This window comes from Raphanus sativus, unplaced genomic scaffold (genome assembly GCF_000801105.2).
Source record: "Raphanus sativus cultivar WK10039 unplaced genomic scaffold, ASM80110v3 Scaffold0083, whole genome shotgun sequence".
Classification (NCBI taxonomy): Eukaryota; Viridiplantae; Streptophyta; class Magnoliopsida; order Brassicales; family Brassicaceae; genus Raphanus; species Raphanus sativus.
This window is the reverse complement of record NW_026615405.1, coordinates 1-15,368: the sequence shown is the minus strand read 5'-3', so window position 1 is coordinate 15,368 and position 15,368 is coordinate 1. Positions and strand designations below refer to the sequence as shown.

At 39.3% G+C, this 15,368-nt stretch overlaps 3 protein-coding genes and 2 pseudogenes across 3 annotated transcripts; 2 read left to right on the top strand and 3 right to left on the bottom strand.

Moving 5' to 3' along the window:
* Nucleotides 1-495: 495 nt before the first annotated feature.
* LOC130501038 (DUF724 domain-containing protein 2-like) lies at nucleotides 496-2,698 on the bottom strand (annotated as a pseudogene).
* Nucleotides 2,699-4,156: 1,458 nt separating this feature from the next.
* Nucleotides 4,157-6,987, bottom strand: LOC108811407 (DUF724 domain-containing protein 2). The gene is made up of 7 exons (XM_018583459.2): nucleotides 6,456-6,987; nucleotides 5,965-6,378; nucleotides 5,788-5,862; nucleotides 5,615-5,702; nucleotides 5,355-5,452; nucleotides 4,594-5,234; nucleotides 4,157-4,345 (listed from the first exon to the last, which is right to left on the bottom strand). Exons 1-7 carry the CDS (start codon nucleotides 6,873-6,875, stop codon nucleotides 4,333-4,335), a joined length of 1,749 nt encoding a protein of 582 aa, XP_018438961.1. The 5' UTR covers nucleotides 6,876-6,987; the 3' UTR covers nucleotides 4,157-4,332.
* A 294-nt stretch (nucleotides 6,988-7,281) lies between these two features.
* Nucleotides 7,282-8,005, top strand: LOC108807487 (NADPH-dependent aldehyde reductase-like protein, chloroplastic; annotated as a pseudogene).
* A 451-nt stretch (nucleotides 8,006-8,456) lies between these two features.
* LOC108811404 (probable disease resistance protein RPP1) lies at nucleotides 8,457-12,585 on the bottom strand. The gene is made up of 5 exons (XM_018583457.2): nucleotides 11,770-12,585; nucleotides 10,566-11,685; nucleotides 10,181-10,459; nucleotides 8,865-10,093; nucleotides 8,457-8,787 (listed from the first exon to the last, which is right to left on the bottom strand). The coding sequence occupies exons 1-5, from the start codon at nucleotides 12,372-12,374 to the stop codon at nucleotides 8,685-8,687; spliced, it is 3,336 nt and encodes a 1,111-aa protein (XP_018438959.1). The 5' UTR covers nucleotides 12,375-12,585; the 3' UTR covers nucleotides 8,457-8,684.
* A 1,208-nt stretch (nucleotides 12,586-13,793) lies between these two features.
* Nucleotides 13,794-14,899, top strand: LOC130501039 (strigolactone esterase D14-like). Its single transcript, XM_056995936.1, has one exon. It carries the CDS (start codon nucleotides 13,884-13,886, stop codon nucleotides 14,685-14,687), a length of 804 nt encoding a protein of 267 aa, XP_056851916.1. The 5' UTR covers nucleotides 13,794-13,883; the 3' UTR covers nucleotides 14,688-14,899.
* Nucleotides 14,900-15,368: the final 469 nt, after the last annotated feature.

Below are 15,368 nucleotides of genomic sequence, written 5' to 3'. Positions count from 1 at the left end.
CGGGTTTACCCTAGTACTAAATAAACTATGTCAAGATAAGATTAAATACCAAAAGCTTTAAAAGTTTAATAGTTAGCTAGCTTCATTTCTGATGATCCTGTTGTTAGACACTAAGGCCATTTAGGTTCACATACTCTTATCACAACAGCTTGTCTGACTCAAAAGAAAAAAAGCTGCAAAAGACATTGGAACTCTGATCCTGATCTCTTCCTTCTTGATTGAACTCTTGTTCCTTCTTTACTCAGGCTTCTCCCCTGAAATCCACAAAAAAAAAAAAAATATTGAAGATGGATAAAACTAAAGATAACTAAGCTGAAAATAAAGAGATTGTGATTACTAGGCTATTGTAATAGCATTAGCAAGTAGTATCAACGACTAACCAATAATTAACCATCTTTTAAAGATCTCTTACGAGTTCTACCAACCAATAATATCAAAGATCTCTTAGCAATACAAAGCCTATTTAACTAAAAATCAAAGAGAGAGTTTTGCTTTTTACCAGGGAGCAGATGAGGTTGCTCTGAACTCAGACTCCAGATTGTCAAGCACTACGCCAGGATCTCTTGCACGTGACTCCATCTGAGATAAATTTCGGTAGGCCGTTTCACTCTCCTCTCTCAGAGCCACTTGCTGCCTCTCCACCTCAACAATCTTGTGTTTAAGAGCCATCATCTCTCCCTCTAGATCATTTCGCTCCACCATTTCCTTTAGCTGTTTACCTTTGATACCCAACAGCTTGTTGATCCGTGCCAGAGGCGCTGAAACATCGAAACCGTTTCCGTAGCTTGGCGAAAGACACTCTGAAGCTGTCTAGTTGGCTCATGGGAACGTCGGGTTCGAGATGGTTGAAGCTTTCCACCAACTTGGAAAAGGTGAGCATCATACCAAGGGCACGGCCTTCACGGGACACTTCAGGTTTCGCAACCAATGGGCTGAAATGAGGAGTTTGTTGTGGTGCTCTCTGGAAGACTAGTTTTGTTTCGAGTTCCTGCCAAAGCGACGACTCCTTAGCAAAAGGCAAAACGACTATTCTCATCGTTTGATCGTTATTAACTTCTTCGTTGCTCTCCTGCCATCCCCAAAGGAAGATAAATAAGTAATCGTGAGAGTGCTTGATGAAGCAAAGATATAGATTACTCACCGGCTGGACAGTGAATTCTTCAGTTCCAGACTCTGTTAGAGATGAAACTGATTCAGTTTCTGCAAAAAAAAAGAAAAAAACAGTGGAACTGTTTCAAGAACATGGCAGAAACAAAGTCCATGACACACTAATGAGAGGGTTAAAGACATACCAGTAGCAGTCTCAGTCTCACTTAAGTCTGGATTGTGTTCTACTTCTCCTCTTTTCCTCTTACGACTGTCATCTTCCCTGCTGTGTTCATCAGGCACCTGGTGCATACATACAAGTGTCAAACCCCAAAGGAGAGAGCTCATGAAGAAGATTAATGTTAAATTATAACAAAAAAATAACTTTACCTCTTTCTCTTTCTTTCCATTTTCCCCCAAGCTCAGGGACATTTGAGGAGCATTTACTTCACTAGTGTTTTGCTGAAAACAGAAACAACACAAGACTCAAATTACAAATTAAACAAGAATCAGAAGCTGACTCAAACCAGAGAGAAACTAACCAAGACGAGTTTAGCTATTGTCTCCTCCGAAGGCCTTAGTGCATCGTGTTTGAACACCAGAGAGCCATTTTCTCCCTTCAAACACACAGTGTACCTATTCTCACAGAGGATACTCGTCACTGTCCCCGAACGCCATCCCGGGTCAATAAACACTTCAACAGACTCCATCAATCCGTATCTTTCAACAGAAACAGTTGGCGGTGTGAGCCTTATGCTCCTTGAATCAACGGTTATGTTTGGTTTCGGTGCTTCACCACCATCATCACTCCAGCTCAGGTTTTTCAAAGACTTGACAACGAAACTCTTCCTCTTTTCCATCTCCTTAACAATCACTGATGGTGTCCACACATCAGTACCCTTGACTCTCACTTCCACCATGGTCCCACAACTAAACCTAGACTTCTTACTCAGTACCTTCCAAGAAACAACCAAACCAAAGAATGTTGAGAAAACTACATGTAAAATAGTAAAGAAACAAAAAAAAAAGATCGAACCTTGTTTTTTGGTTTGACCCATTCTTGTTTGACCCAGTCAAAGTGTTGTCTCACTTGTCCTGTCTGAAACTGAAACAGAACCGGTGGGGAATCGAAGTAAACCCAAACTACATCCTCCTCATGGTTTATCTTCTTGATCTTGACAACCACACCGGTCCACCACCCACCTCCACGAGACGCCTCCACCACACACCCTTCCTCGAACTCCACCGCCGCCGTGAACAGAATCTCCGGCGGAATCGGCCGGAGGAATCTCCGCTCCTCTTCCAGGCCCATCACAAGGGAAACGAAAACCAAGATTTGCTTTATCTGGTAAGTGGTTTTCGGAGTGGTGGTGGAGCCACCATCGTTGGCTAGCAGAGACACATTCAGCTTCTTGGTTCCGTATTTAGGCAGAGGGTCTTCGAGGATGGCTCTGAACCACGACCCTTTGAGCCCTTCTTCGTCGGAGTAGACTTCAATCTCATCGCCTCTCTTCATTGTCGTTGTCGGAAGGTAAAAACCGAAACTTTCTATCCTTGTACGAGCCCTGAAAACTGAGTGTAAGTGTAAACAGAGAGAGTGATAAGAAAATAAATATGATCTTTGTTTTTTTTCAATTTTTTTGGCGCGATTTAAATTAAATCATGCAAAAAAACACAAATTAGCTAATGGGTCTATGATTGTTCGGCCTAGGCTAAGATTAGCTAATGGGAATTTTTTCATTTTTTGGCGGGATTTAAATTTTCATATGATCATTGTATTATTTACCTATGCAATTGGTGTAGTTTCTTGTCTTTTTGAAAAGGAACAATTGATCCAATGCCCTTATATCTCATAGTGTAATCTTTAATGGGCTCGGTTTTTCTTTTAATTTTATATGGAAAACGAAAAATTATAAAATTAAACTGGAAACGTGAATATTTTTTATTTGATTTATAGAATTTGATAAAAATATTTCAAAAATAAAAAAACGGGTTTTCCAAAATTTCACGAAAATTATCAAAATATGATTAAAAACGATTTTAAAAACTTTTTTTCCAAATTTGAAATGTATAGAATTTAAATCTTTATCCAAGGGTTCACTAATTCATAGGAGGGTTAGGGTTTAGTTTTGATGAGAGGGGAATATTTGATTTAGGATTTTGAATTTTGATTAAAAAAAGAATTATGAAATAAGGGCATAGGAGCTCTACCGAGCCTATAAGAGATTGGTTCTAGAAAAAGTAGGGGTAGGGAAGCTCATGGTTCTTTTGAAAAAGAGCAATTGGTGTAGTTTCATTGAAATCATTTATTAGAAAATTATGGTCTGAAGTTTTCATTTATTTTAAGTAGGTTTATTGAATGATGTTGATTAATATCGTAAGTCTAGTATGAACCATTTGAAACCAGCTAATCCAAAAATGTGTCACTTTGGAGATTTTTAACTTATTTATGGGAATCGATATAGTTATGGGTTTGTTCTAGGTGATTTTTGTATATAGTTATGTTGCGCTGGTGTGTTCTCAGAATTACTCCATCTTTTCCATATTTAAATGATTAATGTTTTTTTTCTAAAAATTGCACTTAAAAATATTAATATGTTATAACATTAGATTTTCCATCTTATGAATAATTAGATTTCTTACTTTATGCGGTAAACATTTTTATGAAAATGTTGATCAATATGCATTAAATTCATGAAATTCTTACTATAATTTGGTTTGTATTTCCTTATTTTCACAATATTTCCCTTATTTTGGTACTTACAGTGTCTGATTTAGAGAATAAGATTTTGATAATCATTCCAAATGCAATCAATTGACAAAACTCTTGCGAATGGATCAGTGGTCAAACCATTCATGGTTAATGGTGGATTGTGTAAAATGTTTGGTCTTGAGAGACCTCTTTGCTGTTCTTCCGGCTTAATGTTTGATTGTTTGCAAATGAATGAGTTAAGTTGTTACAATTAGATTAAAAACTAACCATGATTTGTGATTTCCAGACAATTGTGCCTTGTGCAAGCTAGTGCTGTGAGTCATCAACGATACTAAATTTAACTATGTCAAGATCAGATTAAATAACAAAAGCTTTTAGTCAAATAAATAGTTAGCTATGATCCTGCTGTAATAAGACCATTTAGGTTCACTTATCTCTCTGGCAAAACAGCCTTTTTTACTTACAAAAGAAAACTCAAAAGACATTGGACTCTGATCCTGAACTACTTCCTTGCCCTTTTGTTCCTTCTTTACTTAGGTTTCGCCCCTGAGATCCACAGAAAGAAATACTGAAGTCAAGAGAGATGGTTAAAGTAAATTACTAAGCTCAGCTACAAAGAAGATGGCTAAGTACTTGGCTCTTTTAATAGCTTGTACAAAACGACTAACCAATAATCATTAATCAACCATGTTGTCACTCATCTCTCACGAGTTCCACCAACCAATCATTTAACAATAAAAAGCAAAACTCAAATCAGAGAGGCCTCATCAGAGTTTTGCTTTTAACAAGCTTACCAGGGAGTAGACGAAGTAGCTTTAAACTCAGACTCTAGATTGTCAAGCTCTATGCCATTGTCTCTCGCGAACGACTGAATCTGACACACATTTTGGTAGGCCGCATCCCTCTGCTCTTTCAGAGCCACTTGTTGCCTCTCCAACTCGAGAATCTTGTGTTCCATCTCACCAACACCTTCTTCCAGAGCCATTATCTCTCTGTTGAAACTGTTTCGCTCCTCCATTTTCTTTAGCTGTGTCTCTTTGAGAGACAGCAACTTGTTGATCCGTGCCAAAGGCGCTGAAACACTGAAGCCGTGTTTCTCTAGCTCGGCCAAGGAAGCCTTAAGACTGTTTAGCTCGCTGATGGGAACGTGAGGCTCCAGATCTTTAAAGCTCTCCAATAAACTGGAATAAGTGAGCATCATTCCAAAGGCAAGCCCTTCACGGAACTGTTCTTTACTTTCCTTAACCAATGGACTAAAATGAGGACTCTGTGGTGCTCTCTGGAAGACTTCTGATGTCTCAAGTATCTTCCAAAACGGTGACTTCTTCACAAAAGGCAAAACCAGGGTTGTGTCTTTTGGTTGAACAACAGGAGTAGAAGAACCAAGGTTATGTTCTCTTGTCCTCTTTCGGATGTTACATTCTTCGCTGCTCTCCTGCATCCCAAAGGAGATGATAATAGTAAGCCACCAATATAACAAACTACTAAAAAAAGTAAAAGAGTGACAATGCTGAAGCAAAGATAGATTTAGCTTAACATCTCTTGTGTTACTCACCGGCTGAACAGTGATCTCTTCAGTTCCAGTCTCTGTTTGATTCAATGCTGTCGCAGTACTGGCCGGGGAAGAGGTAAGAGATGAAACAAAAGCAGTTGCTGAAAAAAACAAACCAAGAACATTCATATTACATTTGCAGATAAAGTGAACAAGAAGCAAAGAACATTCATCACATCTGCTCTACTATAATGGTACTCCAGTGCGAGCCTCTTTACCCAACTCTTTGGTTAAGCTACAAACTAATAAGAGTTAAAGCATACCAGTAGTCTCGCTGAGGTCTGGATTGTGCTCTACTTCTCCTCGTTTCTTCTTACGATTGTCATCTCCCCTGCTGTGTTCCTCAGACACCTGTTGCATACATACAAGTGTCAAACACAAAGAAGAGTTATCTGAACGATCAAACAATGTTAAATGACAACAAAACCAACTCTACCTCCATCTCTCCATTTTCCTCAGCGCTCAGAGACGTTTGAGGAGTATCGGCAGCAGTTACTTGACTAGTGTTTCGCTTAAAACAGAAACAACAACACATAACAATCAATTACAAATCCAACAAGAATCATACCATAAATACACAACGTTGACTGCAACCAATCAAGGAGAAACTAACCAAGACTGAATCCTGTGAAGGCCTTATAGCATCGTGTTTGAACAACAAAGACTCATTTCCTCCCTTCAAACACACAGTGTAACTATTGTCACAGAGAACACCCTTCACCCTCCCTTGACGCCACCCAGGATCAATAAACACTTCAACAGACTCCATCAATCCATACCGTTTAGCAGAAACAGTCGGCGGCGGCGGTGTGAGCCTTATGCTGCTTAAACCAACGGTTCTGTTTGGTTTTGATTCTTCACCATCATCATCCCAGCTCAGGTATTTCAAAGGCTTGACAATGAAACTCTTTCTACTCACCATCTCCTTAACGATCACAGATGGTACCCACACATCATCATCATCGTTGAGTCTCACTTCCACCATGGTCCCACATCTAAATGTTGACTGCTTATTACTCAGAAAAACCTTCAATAACACCCAAAAAAACAGAGATAATGAGAAACCAAACCTTCTGTACACAAAAAAAGACAAAAAGGTCGAACCTTGTTTTTTGGTCTGATCCATTCTTGTTTGACCCAGTCAAAGTGTTGTCTGAGCTGTCCTGTCTTAAACTGGAGCAGATCCGGTGGCGAATTGAAGTAAACCCAAACTACATCCTCATGGTTTATCCTCTTGAAAACCGCACCGGTCCACCACCCACCTCTCTTAGACGCCTCCACCACACACCCTTCCTCAAACTCCACCGCCGCCGTGAAGAGATTTTCCGGCGGAATCGGCCGGAGGAATCTCCGGTAAGTGGCTTTCCGAGTGGTGGTGGTGGAGCCACCATCGTTGGCTAGCAGAGACACGTTCAGCTTCTTCTTTCCGGATTGGGGCAGAGGGTCTTCGAGGATGGCTCTGTACCACGATCCTTTGAAGCCTTCTTCATCGGAGGAGACTTCAATCTCATCGCCTGGCTTCATTTCCGTTGATGGGAAGATTAAAGTTCCAGACTTTCTCTGCTTCTACAAACCCTAAAAGCTCTGTCCGACGTGATCTTTTTTTTTCTTTGCATTTTTGGCGCGATTTAAAATTATCATGAAAAAACAAATATTAGCTAATGGGCCTCGTGTTATTGAGCAAGGGCCGAGAGAGAGTTATAATCGTGTCTTAACGCTAAATAGTGGAAAGTAAGCAGCTTTATTTTAGTTCATTAGCTTGGTTACGTCTGTATTCGGACCATATGTAATGTGTTCTGTGTTTTTTGAGTTAGAAAAATGATTCCTTCCCTGTCATTTCGACATGCATTTCGTGTTTCAGCCACCGTTACATATCTATACACTATACTTGGATCGCTCTCCATGAATCCTAATACATTTATATGTTCCAATGTTATTGAGACTGTTCATTAGCTTGGTTGATGTAAGTTGTGTCTCATTTTCGTGTACAGTGAGATGATTGTGTCTGAATTTCGAGCCTATTGTGATATGTTCTGTGTTTCTGAGTTAGAAAAAATGATTCCTTTAGTGTCATTTCAACTGGCATTTCGTGATCTGTAGTTGATCAATCCTAATACAGTTTATGTTCCAGCATTTTTGAGATATGTATGTGTTACTTTTGAATCAAATGAGACATGTCTCGTGTTCTTGAGATGTGTATGTCTTAATCAGTCTCTGTTTATTTTGTTTCTTGTGGATTGTAATGTCAACACGAGAGGGGCGTTTCTTTGCAGCAAGGAAGCTGCTAATAGGCTTAAAACAAGGAGGTGGTGGTCGGATCATACTCCTCACATCCTCCATGACCTGAGGTTTGAAGCCTGGATTTGGCGCCTATGCGGCATCAAAAGCAGCGGTGGAAACTATGGTCAAGATTCTTGCGAAAGAGCTCAAAGGAACAGGAATCACTGCAAACAGTGTAGCTCCGGGGGCCCATCGTCACTGAGATGTTCTTTGAAGGAAAGAGCTCCGAGGTTGTGGAGAAGATAGCCGCAAAGAATCCTTTTGGGAGAGTCGGCCAAGTCAAAGACGTGGTGCCTCTTGTTGGGCTCTTGGCTAGCGATGGTAGTGAATGGATCAACGGTCAGATCATTCCTGTTAACAGTGGATATGTGTAAAAGGATTGGTCTTTGATGTTCTTTTGAGGCTTACTGATGATATGTTTGCAGATGTGTGGTTAGGTTGTTGGTTATCCAGATAATTATATAACAATAATAACCAGATAATGATTATCCTAACACTGTAAAACTCTGATACAAAGAAGTATTATAGCTTGAAGTATGTAACGATTACAATCTGACAGCGAAAGTAACAATACAACGGTCTCAGAGCGATCGAGATTGAAGCCTCATGATGACTTACAACTATAACATTCAAGCATGAAAAGAAAGAAATAACAACTCTCTTTTTATTAATAGTTCTTCACTCTTCACTCTGCTGAAGCATAACTGCTAAACTTCCAAACGAGCTAGAGTCTTTGTGATAGGTCCCTTGCCAAGAGATATCAATGTTGATCTAGGAACATGAACACGAGAACACACACAACAACACACGTTTTCTTTTGGGTAGTTAAGAGTTAAGACTATCTCTTTTTGTCTTTTTCATTTCTTTAAATAGATAGTACAAGAAGCAAATAATGTAAAAGGGAAAGTGGAGTCATCACCTCCTTACAAAACGGGAACGCAACACAAAGTGGGAACTAATCTCCTAAAGACTAGGTCTCTTATTTGAACAAGTAAATAGCAAGAAATAAAGAAGCCACGTGTTGTCATTGCTTTGATATCCTATCACTTTGCGTCACTCTTCTAGCCGAACAGAGTCAACTTCCTCTTCTGCCACCTCATCCCCTGACTCACACGTTTCCACTCTCTTCCTCTTCCGAGAATACACCTGCTTGTACCTATCAATAACCCACAACTACATGATGATTGATAATCATACACAAAATTACAACGTTACATATCTCAACCTATCAACCTGGTATTAAGGTAATGCACTCCACACTCTTTTATCGTCCATTCTTCTTTGACCATGAACTCAAAGCAAAGTTCGTCTGAAGTCACGTCTGCTCTGAATTCAAAGATGTATAGATGTTCCGTTAAATGGCGAGACAGAACGTTGGTTCTTCCATTCCACGGGACATCTTCGAGGCCATTCTGTTTGATCCGATGAAATAGATACATACTTTGTCGCTCAGCAGCTTCAACCTCATCTTTACAAACCAGCAAGATGCAAGCCTTCCATATCACTGGTGAATGTGAAGGCCTCTCGTTCAACTTTATTACTAGGGAACATCCACTCGCTTGATGATTGAAGTAGTTAGGAATTTCTTTACCAGGTAAGATCGTAAAACTGTAATTAGACGATGCCTGGATGATGACATCTCTGGCATCTTTATTCAGTTTGAAGCAGTTGGCGAAGTTGAGATCAATCTTTTGATTAAGAAAGGAGCAGTCTAGTCTCTCCAGAGACTCACAATCTTCTGCGTCTACCTCTGATAAGGAATCTGGAAGCTGTGGGAGTGACAAAAGCTCTTTGCATCCGTTGACTACAAGTCGACGAAGACTATAAATTCTATTGATCCAAGGAGGAATCTCTTGTACTTCTGTGTTGCTCATGAACAGACCTGTCATGGTGTGAAGAACATGAGGGAAAGGGATCTCCTTAAGGTTCTCGTTGTATGACAGATGCAATTCATCTAGATGAGGCCACAACCTGATCGATGAAGGCACTTCTTTAATCGCAGTTCCACTGAGAAACATAGATATGATGCTTGTCGAGATCTCAGGAAAACATTTCATCAAGGAGCAATCAGTGAGATCGAGCCTCCTCAGAGATTTCAAGTTGATGTTGACAGGAAGAACCTCCAGCTTGCAACATTCTTTCAAAATCAAAGAGTTTAGTTTATGGAGGTTTCCAATAGAAGCAGGAAGTTCCACAAGACTTGAGCATCTGCTAAAATCCAAATGCATGAGATGAATAGCGTTTCCAATGGAGAAAGGGACTCCCACTAAACTTGAGCAATCACTAAAATCCAATTTCCACCGCACGTTTCTTATGGCATTTCCTATAGAGGAAGGCAGCTCTACCAAACTTGAACATCTTGTGAGTTTTAATTCCTCTAGACTAGTGGCAGTTGAGAGACTAGAAACATCCTTTAAGTTTTTTGAATCACTCAAATCCACCCACTTGAGATTGCTAAGCGGCTGACAAACAAAATCAACAATAACACATTCAAGTCACACAACTGAACAAATCTGATCAATAAATAATGATAATCATGTGTTACTTACTTTAGTTCCTTCCCACAACTTCTCAAGTTTGCTGCCATACATGTTTAGTTCCACGAGGAGCTCTGGGTTGGGAATACAATCCAAACATGTCATCGGAAAATAGCTCCAGTCTAGTAATCTAAGTTTACGAGATAAATAGCCTAGAAACATATATCCTCCACCGTCACTTGCCAGTCGGAGTCTTAAGAACTGGAGATTAGACATTCCTTCAAAGGCTCTCTCACTCACATTTATTTCGCCTCCTCCGCAGAACTTAATGCCAATCAAGCTTCTACTACCCTGAAAACAGAGCCAAAAATCAGCTAGAGATGATTGCAGCTAGTTATCAAACAGAATCAGTTTGTAACGAGCAGTTCTGCAGTAAAACACTAATAGCAAAACTTACCGCTGCATCATCAGCAAGAACTTCACAAGTCTCTCTTTTATCGACAAGAAACTGGCGTTGTCCAGGCTCCCTGGACTGTTTGCGGACAATATCTCTACCCAGCTGGACTAGCAGATCATGCATAATTACATATTTACTTTCCAAAGATATGAGAGACTTCTCAGCTAAGACGTTAAGCTGTTGCCTCACATCATAAAAGCTCTTTGAAAGATGCTCCACTACTCTATCTATCCTTCCACGTCCACGGTTGAAAAAGCAGGCAATATGAAGAAACAAAAATTTATTTTCATGAGATAATGCGTTATAACCGAACATCAAAATCCTCTCAATTTCTCCATTAAGGCATCTTCTTAACTCTGGTAGTGCATTTTCCCACTCCTGCTTGGACATTCCACGGAAATAAGATCCCATAACCCTTAGTCCCAAAGGGAGTTTACCGGCGAGTCTTGTAACTTCCCGTACAAGCTTCTCAAAACCATCTTCAGGGGACTTTTGACCAAAAGCGTACATACAAAACATCTGAATAGCCTCACAATCTGACGGAAGATTAACCTCGTAAATATCAGTTATCCCATGTGCCTTCAGAATCTTTCGATCTTGCGTTGTAATGATAATCTGACTTCCATGACCAAACCACCAAGTTTCTTTGGCCATTGCTTCTAGTTGTACTAACCGATCAACATCATCAAGGACAACAAGAACTTTCTTGTCGTTCAGTCTTTCTCGTGCAACTCCCAAGTGAGAAATCTTGAAATCCTCCTCCTTCTGGTTGAGTAGTTGAGACAAAAGCTTTTGCTGCAAAAGCAACTTCACATTGTGGTCGTCTGAACAAATTGGTGGCGTATACATTGCTTTGACATTCATCAGAAAGGTGCTGTATTGAAAAGTATCTGATAGTTGATTAAACAGACACCTAGCAATGGTGGTCTTGCCAATCCCAGCCGGCCCCCAAATCCCTATCATCCTCACTTCATCCAAATCTGTGCGTAAAACCCGTGAAATCTTGTTCATATGAGCTTCCATCCCTATGAATTCGTCAAAATCTCTTGACGGCGTGGAGTCAAACAACTTCACTGCAACATCAGTGGCAACATCTTCGACCATTTTTGCATCAGTCTCCCTGATACAACATATTCAAAATATATCAAATTCAATTAAATTGTTCAAAGATAGTTTGATTTGTGTTTGGAAAGATTTGACGAACCAGTTCTTTGAATGGTAACCAGCGAGTGTGGCCACTTTTGCTAGAGCTTCACTCCATTTTCCAATAACCTCATTTCTTTTACCTTTACAAGTTTCTTTAAAGACTTTCCCAAACTCACCGGCCTGCTTCTTGACATCAGTTGGATCCACTTCATAGAAAACGGGCATCACCGTTTGACCTAACTCTTCCTTACACTTCATTATTTCCACTAACTCGTCAAGACACCAAGATGAAGACGCGTATCTTTTAGAGAGCAACACGATAGCGATTTTTGATCCTTGGATCGCCTTCTTGAGCTCAGGGCCGATGAACTCTCCTCTAGTGATGTCGTTATCGATGAACAGGTTGATTCCTTTGCTCCCAAACTCCTTGAGAAGATGACTGAGAAAGTATTTACGGACATCTGCCCCGTGGAAGCTCGGGAAGACATCGTGTATAGGCAAAGACGACTGGGGAGATGGTGGAGATGATGATGATGAAGGAGAAGAAGCAATTACTCTGTTTTCTTGGACTCTGGACTTTCCATAAACAATAGAAAATAATATAGTACACAAAAGCGTAAAGATGGTTACAGAAACTGTCACAAGGAGAAGGTAAAGATCCATTACTACGGTTGAGAGAGAAGATCTATTGATCACAGAGATTTAAAAGATAGAGAGAGTAATGATTTTACAAAGAGGTTCTGTGTATGTAAAACGTTGACGATATTGACTTAAAATGTTCACACTAGCAAGAGAGAAACTAAGCTTAAAAATGGAAATAGAGTTGTGTTTCAAAAAAAAAAAAATGGAAATAGAGTTATCTTTTCATAGAAAATACGTGAACCACAGAGAAAGCTATCATGTATTGTAGGTTCCACCATTCTTGCAAGTTTTAGGAACAGAAGTTCTTGGATATTTCTTTTGATTTGAAAATGAAATTTCCCTCTAATTAATCAATTTGATCAGTATGGTTTAAATTAAAAGTAATGTTTAAAATTGACTTGAAGAATTAATGGCTTGGTTCTAAGTTCTATAAAGACAGTTCTAAGTTCTATAAAGACAATTGTGAGTTGAAGAAGCTACGGTTGTGTTTCAAAAAAAAAAAAAGCTATGGTATTGTTATCCAGCTCTGTTTAAAACATATGTTTTATTCATCTTAATTTATAGCTGTTACACCCACCTATAGAATACAAGTCAACACATGTATTCAAATAACAACAATTTCGTCGACATTCGATTCTCTGCTTTTTTTCTTTTCAAATATCTAATTGAACTTTTTGTCGACATCCTATTCGTTTTCTTCATATAATACAACTCATTTTGACTGTGACTAGTTATATCTATTATAGAGTTATGATGTACTGTAAATCTTAAGTTACTTAGACTGATAAGTGTACACTTAGACACAATTTAAGTAAACTTGGAATACGTTTCTCTAGTTCATGCATCATACTTGCAGATTGGAACTTTGATTGAAAACATTATTCAAAAAGAGCTGATTTTCTTTCTTTTTAGGGTGGATGTTGTTACTTATGCATTTAGTTCTTTCTCCCACGACATTAGTCTTTGATTTGTAATTTGCATATAATTATGACTTACAGTTAGCTTTCATGTGACTGGAGTTTGGAATATATTTAAAATTGTTTTTCTAGATGACGTCTAATTCATTTTCAAATCGAAATAAAAACATGCAATTTTCATCATTTGTCTACTCATGTCTTCTTTTTATTATTTAAATGAACGTTACAAAAACAGTGTTCTGCTTTACATTATTCTTGTAATCACATTCCACATAAGGATCTATGTATACTGGATAGACATTGCTTGATAAACACACAAATGACAGAATCTAACATGGTTGTGGAATATCTCAAGTGCAACTTTCAAGCATCTTTATATAATTTTAAAAAATATCAAAGTAGGAAGAGGAATAATCAACGCAAGCTCTTGTATCCCCATAAGTCTTGTTCAAAAAGCATAAATGATATTTTTGGATATTAAACGCTGTGAAAAAAAGATAAGATAATAAAGAATTTTCATTTCCGTTACACACCAACCCAATTAAATTTTTTATATAAACAGTAGCCTCTTCTTTTCTTTATCCTTCAAAACAACAACAAACCCAAAACACACATGAGCCAGCACAATATCCTCGAAGCTCTTAACGTCCGGGTCGTGGGCACAGGCGACCGGATCCTAGTCCTAGCCCACGGGTTCGGCACAGACCAATCAGCATGGCACTTAATCCTCCCTTACTTCACTCCCACGTATAGAGTCGTCCTCTACGACCTAGTCTGCGCCGGCAGCGTCAACCCCGACTACTTCGACTTCAACCGATACACCACCCTCGACCCCTACGTCGACGACCTCCTCAACATCATCGACTCTCTCGGCATCCAGAACTGCTCCTACGTAGGCCACTCCGTCTCGGCCATGATCGGAATCATCGCCTCCATCCGCCGCCCTGAGCTTTTCTCGAAGCTTATCCTCATCGGAGCTTCTCCTAGGTTCCTCAACGACGAGGATTACCACGGCGGGTTCGAGGAAGGGGAGATAGAGAAGGTGTTCTCGGCTATGGAGGCTAACTACGAGGCTTGGGTTCAGGGGTTCGCGCCGTTGGCTGTTGGAGCTGATGTTCCCGCGGCGGTTAGAGAGTTTAGCCGGACGTTGTTTAACATGCGTCCGGACATATCTCTGTTCGTGTCGAGGACGGTGTTCAACAGTGATCTTAGAGGTGTGCTTGGGTTGGTGAAGGTGCCTTGTTGTGTGATTCAGACGGCTAAGGATGTTTCTGTGCCGGCTTCGGTGGCGGAGTATCTACGTGAGAATCTTGGTGGTGATACGAAGGTGGAGACGCTGAAGACTGAAGGGCATTTGCCGCATCTTAGTGCTCCGGCGCAGCTTGCTCAGTTTCTCCGGCGTGCACTTCCTCGGTGACTTTTTTTGTTTTCTAATTTTTTTTTGTAAGAGAAAAAATATGATTGGAGGAATATGGGACTTGTGGGTTTTGTGGGGTCCACGTGTGTAATGAAGAGACACTATTTGTGGAGGACAGTTCAAATCTAGGGAGATAAGATTGTTCACCTGACACGTGACAAACGCGTTCTTACTTCACTTTTGTTTGGTATTGAGTATGATTGATTAGTTAATCACGAGTTCTACAATCAATAATAGTTATATTTTTGTTTTACAAAACTATCATTTAGGAGTTTTTCTCACATATTAAAAATTATTTATTTTATTTTCTGTTCATACATAACAATTTTTTTCTAATTTAAAATCATTAATTTTTTCTGAACACTATATACACATTTTAGAAACAAACAATATATTAGAAAAACATTTTTTTTTTTGTGAAACGTAAGATATACTAATTTTCAGTGAATTTTTGCAGACCCACAGAGAAAAAGTAAATCTAATCTTATCTTACTTTCATATTAATGTCTCTCTATACATATATTTTTTGGGTCGAAATGTTAAATTTATGTCCCTCCTCCATCCATATTATTTCTTATAATTATTGAACTTAAGTTTTGTGACATGGTTATAATTTAGGGGAATTTTCAAAAATACCACTTTAAAGGTACCATTATTCATCTTTACCACCACTAAGTACAC